General features: G+C 36.8%; 1 protein-coding gene across 1 annotated transcript; it reads right to left on the bottom strand.

Moving 5' to 3' along the window:
• Positions 1 to 877: 877 nt before the first annotated feature.
• Positions 878 to 1329, bottom strand: LOC133328391 (large ribosomal subunit protein eL28-like; the record flags this gene model as incomplete). Its single annotated transcript, XM_061536960.1, has 1 exon — positions 878 to 1329. A coding segment is annotated over one exon (411 nt), but the record flags the coding sequence as incomplete, so codon positions are not given.
• Positions 1330 to 6702: the final 5373 nt, after the last annotated feature.

The following is a 6702-nucleotide window of genomic DNA, read 5'->3' as shown; positions in this document are numbered from 1 at the left end:
TGGCAAATTTAATATGCCCTATTCACCTTACGGTGGTGGGTATAAAATTTTTAAACCTTTATTTTTGTACCGATTATTCTGTCTGTAAGATTCCAAGTCATATATAACACAATTTTTTAAATGTTAAGTCCTAAAACCAATAGAAAATTTCTGTATCTCAATCAATGGCTATTCTTTATTTACTACAATGTTATAGTGAAAATACTTTAAAATATTTAATATAAATTCTTGCATATTGATGGCAATACAGAAACTTAAAACTCTGTTTAATTAAATTTTCTCTCTTTCGGATGCATTTGAAATGAAATGTGAGAAGTGTTAAAAAAAAAAAAAAACAAAAATATTGCATCAAACCAATACAAACTAAAATCCAATAAAATATTTTTACATTTATTAATATGTGCTACAACATTCGCATAAATAACGAAAAAGACCATCGCTTAAATGCAATCGAATAAAAAATATCAATCTAGTGGTGTTTCGAACTATGGCACGAAAAGGAAAACAAAAACAACATAAAACTCAATTTGAACACCACACGCTGTTCCAACACTGTTGCTCTTGTTGTTGTTATTTGCTGCTGCATAGCATTGCGTGCCCTTTTCGTGCTACACGCGGTTATTAGTATTGGAAAAAGGGACGTTGTTATGTCCATATTTATGCGAATTTGCGGCGTGTTGAGAATGGTTGTTTTTTTTTTTTTTTTGAAAATTGAAAGTATAAATAACATGCAGTTACATTGTTTACACTTAGTCTCAAAATGTTCAATTGACAATATTACATCAAAGGGCAATATATTAAGTAATAGATAAATTGTTTATAACCTCAATTTAAAATTTGCATTGAAAGTTCCGTAAATCTTCCCGAACGACAATAGTTTGTCTATATTTTAAAAAAGGTTTTTTAAAAACCTAACATTTATTCTGGTTTCTTGGCTTTCATGACTTCAGGAGCCCTTTGGGAGCGCATCACAGCGGAGGCACGACGCAAAGCAGCTTGAGTCAAGACCTTGTGGTATTTGTTGTCGGTGAAAAGATTTCTAAACTTCTTCAAAGACCTTCTGGGACCAGCCTTCATGGTCACTTTGACGGTGCTCTTGGCGGGACGTTGAGCATATTTGCCCTTCTTCATGACGACGGTGAATCCCATCTTGTCGGCGGCTGGTACAACACCGAGGGTCTTCTTGTGCACGATGCCACTGTAGCGGTAAGAACTGACATTGGTCAAGTTGTTGGGCTCAGTGCTGAATGATTCCTTGATATCACGCTTCTTCAACAAGAAGGCGTTGCTGTTGCGGACGATCAACCAGTTAATGTCTTTTGTCGGGCACTACGATGACAGAAAAGGAAGTATATTGAAAAAAATTTGGAAGTTTTATCATTATTTAAAATTATAAATAGTCAAAATGGGATTTAACGCTCAAATGTACTGCAACATCTACTGTAGGAAAATGCGGACAAAAATATTTTAAATACTGACAATGGGACTATATCCTTATATGGAGCTATGCCAAAACATAGACCTATGTTGACCATACCAAACGTAAACCGATTCTGATAATTTTCGGTGGAATGTTTTTACATCCCTTGAGAACCAGATAAAATCAAATTAGAGCCAATTCGGATGATACAATTTGGTAGGTAGATATTCTGCTCAACCCTAATACCTAATGTCATATTTAAATAAATTATTTTGAAAAACTTGCACATAAACTATAAACAACGAAATAATTCCGGATTCCTCTATTCTTACATTTAATATAAAGTTTATTACTATTAGTACTGTTCGTACACATTAGCAAAATTTTCCGAAATCTCTTTCTTATTTCCATTATATATACTCGTATTTTATCAAATACCCACTGGCTCCATAGTAAATTCAACACTTTTCGAACTCACGTTTAGTACTGTTCATATTCATAAATAAGATCCTCAATCCTACACTTTAACAGTAATCTTAATTTCGCCAATGTCCAAATTGTACGAAATTTAGTACTTTTGTACGAATTTGCAAACCTACCTCAGTCCAATAATAATCTTAAGTCCACATTTAAGGATTCCAGCTCTAACCATTCACCAACATCAAAATTGTACCAACATTTTTTTAATTGCTTTTCGTAGAAGTGAGAATGATTTGCCAATATTCTCTTAATTCTACACCCCAGCAGTGAGTTTAGTCATAAATCTATCCTTCCACATAGATCCAAATAGTATCAATTAGTACCAATCGTAATTATAATTCGGTATTTCCAACATGAATTCAATTCTGAACTCTAACAATAATTTTATTTCCAAATTGTACCAAATTTAGAACACATAATTACGAATTTTCAAAACTACCTCCATGTCTCAATCCTACATTCCATCACTAGTTTTCATTCCAAATTTTACGATTTCAGACACGGATAGGTCTGAAATTTTGTAAAATATTTGGTACCATTTAGTACTTTATGTTCCCGTAATTACGAATTTTTTCCTGATAATTGATTATACCCTACACAACTATGTTGTCAGGGTATTATAGCTTTGTGCAGCCCCAAGAGTTTGTAACGCCGCGAAATATTGGTCCTAGACCCACCTTTAAGTATACCGATCGTCATACCTCGACTAGCTGAGTCGAACTAGACATGTGTGTCCGTCCGCCTGCCCATTACAATTTGTTAACACGATACAGCCACAGTTCACGAAATTTTGCATGTAGGATGGGTTCTGGCCAATGAAGACCCCAATTGTTTTTGGTAAAGATCGGTTAATATTTAGGGAATGAAATGGACCAAAAACTTTATTTTTGTCGGTTTTTCTGGTCGCTCCACAAGCCGCAATTATGGCCCAAACACCGAATTTTTGCATGGAGAAGGGGATTGGGCCATAGAATAAGCATGCTTGTTTTGATAAAGATCGGTCAGTATTTAGCGGGTCAAATGGGCCCTGACATTGGGTGAAAAATTACAAAATTTGTATTCTTTAGCGTATATATTTACTCCTGAAGGACATAGAGCTGAGAAGTTAATAGTATATCCAAGAGGAGTGGTTGGCCTTTAAATTGATACAAATTATAGTGATGTATGTACTCGGATGTGGGAGTTACACCTAAATATTTACAGGTGCTTACGTATTCAAATATTATTTAGTAACCCATTACCACACTAGAGGGCAGAAATATAGCACTAACAACGGTATGGTCAAGGACAACGCCTATAATTTTCGATGATGATCAGATAATAATATTGGGATGAAGTGGACCGTAAATTTATTTTTGTTTCGAGTCGGGCAAAGGGAATCTGGTTAAGTAATTAGCAGGGCTGTATTAAATATCGGGAATATTCGGAAAATATGTCAGTATAAGGAAGAGGTGCTATTGATCTCTAATCGGTTAAAAGGGTGCATATATCACGAAATATTACCCAGGCTCGAAATAAACATCCGCAAAAAGTTAGAGTACCGTGGTAGTTTTGTAGGGTATCGAATGGCCGTCCGACTATACTGCTCCGCTCACTGGTTTTATAATATAATCCGTCAGGACTATCCAATTCGAACCAATTTTTGTTTTGTACCCTACCTTAAAGGGTCAATGTTATAAAAATATGTAAAATTTTTTGTGATGCGTGCGGAATATCTAAATTCCAATTTCATTCAAATTTTTAAAATCGTAATATTCATACCAATCCTAGACAAATGGAAATGGAAACACCTTCTAGTACCTACCACAACAAGGGTCAAGCGTATATAAAGCGAATAGGTAATCCTGTGTTTCAATTTGGTATCTTTCGTTGTTGTACTATTTACATAAATCGGAAGAAAATGTATATGGGAGCTGTTTTAAATCTGAACAGATTTCCACGAAACCTAACACACTTTCGAAGATGGGATATATCGGTCCACGTTTAGGCATAGCTCCCATATAACAGTACCTCCCAATTTTCGGTATTTTGGGGTTCTTGAGCGCGTTTTTCAACCGAATAAGCTGAAATTTGATACATTGAGTTTATATTGGGTAGCAAATGTATCCACAAAAAATTATGAATATAGGTCCACTTTTTCTGGTAGCCCCCATATAACGGTACCTCCTGATTTTCCGTATTTTGGGGGTTTTGATCGTATTTTTCCACCGAATTGGCTGTAATTTAATATTTTTATACCCTCCACCATAGTATGGAGGGTATATTAGTTTTGTTTTTCCGTTTGTAACGCATCGAAATAATCATTTCCGACCCTATAAAGTATATATATTCTTGATCAGCGTAAAATTCTATGACGATCTAAGCATGTCCGTCTGTCCGTCTGTCCGTCTGTCCGTCTGTCTGTCTGTCTGTCTGTCCGTCTGTCTGTTGTAATCACTCTAGCGTCTAAACGAATTGAGATAGATCGCCAAAATTTTGCATAGAGTCGTCTTTTGTCTGCAGGCAGGTCAAGTTCGAAGATGGGCTTCATCGGTCCACGTTTAGGCATAGCTCCCATATAAGGGTACCCCCCAATTTTCGGTATTTTGAGGTTCTTGAGCGCGTTTTTCAACTGAATTCGCTCAAATTTGGTATATTGAGTTCTTATTGGGTAGCAAATCTTTCCACTGAAAATTATAAATATGGGTCCATATTTTCGGATAGCCCCCATATAAGGGTACCCCCAATTTTGAGGTATTTTGGGGGGTTTGATCGCATTTTTCGACCGAATTCGCTGAAATTCGGTACTTTGAGTTCTTATTGGGTAGCAAATCTCTATACGAAAAATTATAAATATAGGTCAATTTTTTCGGGTAGCCCCCATATAGGGTACCCCCCAATTTTCGGTATTTTAAGGATCTTGAGCGCGGTTTTCAACCAAATTCGCTGAAATTTGGTACATTTGGTTTTTATAGGGTACCAAATTTCCCCACTAAAAATTATAAATATAGGTCCACTTTTTCCGGTAGCCCCCATATAAGGGTACCCCCAAATTTTCGCTATTTTGAAGTTCTTGAGCACGTTTTTCAACCGAATTCCCTGAAATTTGGTATTTTGTAGTCGTATATGGTAACAAATTTCCCTAAAAAAATTATTAATATGTACCCCCTTTTTGGGGTAGTCCCTATATAACCCCCTTTTATACCCTCCACCATAGTATGGAGGGTATATTAGTTTTGTTTTTCCGTTTGTAACGCATCGAAATAATCATTTCCGACCCTATAAAGTATATATATTCTTGATCAGCGTAAAATTCTATGACGATCTAAGCATGTCCGTCTGTCCGTCTGTCCGTCTGTCTGTCTGTCTGTCCGTCTGTCTGTTGTAATCACTCTAGCGTCTAAACGAATTGAGATAGATCGCCAAAATTTTGCATAGAGTCGTCTTTTGTCTGCAGGCAGGTCAAGTTCGAAGATGGGCTTCATCGGTCCACGTTTAGGCATAGCTCCCATATAAGGGTACCCCCCAATTTTCGGTATTTTGAGGTTCTTGAGCGCGTTTTTCAACTGAATTCGCTCAAATTTGGTATATTGAGTTCTTATTGGGTAGCAAATCTTTCCACTGAAAATTATAAATATGGGTCCATATTTTCGGATAGCCCCCATATAAGGGTACCCCCAATTTTGAGGTATTTTGGGGGGTTTGATCGCATTTTTCGACCGAATTCGCTGAAATTCGGTACTTTGAGTTCTTATTGGGTAGCAAATCTCTATACGAAAAATTATAAATATAGGTCAATTTTTTCGGGTAGCCCCCATATAGGGTACCCCCCAATTTTCGGTATTTTAAGGATCTTGAGCGCGGTTTTCAACCAAATTCGCTGAAATTTGGTACATTTGGTTTTTATAGGGTACCAAATTTCCCCACTAAAAATTATAAATATAGGTCCACTTTTTCCGGTAGGCCCCATATAAGGGTACCCCCAAATTTTCGCTATTTTGAAGTTCTTGAGCACGTTTTTCAACCGAATTCCCTGAAATTTGGTATTTTGTAGTCGTATATGGTAACAAATTTCCCTACAAAAAATTATTAATATGTACCCCCTTTTTGGGGTAGTCCCTATATAACCCCCTTTTTATACCCTCCACCATAGTATGGAGGGTATATTAGTTTTGTTTTTCCGTTTGTAACGCATCGAAATAATCATTTCCGACCCTATAAAGTATATATATTCTTGATCAGCGTAAAATTCTATGACGATCTAAGCATGTCCGTCTGTCCGTCTGTCCGTCTGTCCGTCTGTCTGTCTGTCTGTCTGTCCGTCTGTCTGTTGTAATCACTCTAGCGTCTAAACGAATTGAGATAGATCGCCAAAATTTTGCATAGAGTCGTCTTTTGTCTGCAGGCAGGTCAAGTTCGAAGATGGGCTTCATCGGTCCACGTTTAGGCATAGCTCCCATATAAGGGTACCCCCCAATTTTCGGTATTTTGAGGTTCTTGAGCGCGTTTTTCAACTGAATTCGCTCAAATTTGGTATATTGAGTTCTTATTGGGTAGCAAATCTTTCCACTGAAAATTATAAATATGGGTCCATATTTTCGGATAGCCCCCATATAAGGGTACCCCCAATTTTGAGGTATTTTGGGGGGTTTGATCGCATTTTTCGACCGAATTCGCTGAAATTCGGTACTTTGAGTTCTTATTGGGTAGCAAATCTCTATACGAAAAATTATAAATATAGGTCAATTTTTTCGGGTAGCCCCCATATAGGGTACCCCCCAATTTTCGGTATTTTAAGGATCTTGAGCGCGGTTTTCAACCAA

This window comes from Musca vetustissima, unplaced genomic scaffold (genome assembly GCF_032173495.1).
Source record: "Musca vetustissima isolate MV318-11 ecotype Yass unplaced genomic scaffold, APGP_CSIRO_Mvet_v1 utg6993, whole genome shotgun sequence".
Taxonomy (NCBI): Eukaryota; Metazoa; Arthropoda; class Insecta; order Diptera; family Muscidae; genus Musca; species Musca vetustissima.
This window is presented reverse-complemented; position numbering and strand designations above follow the sequence as displayed.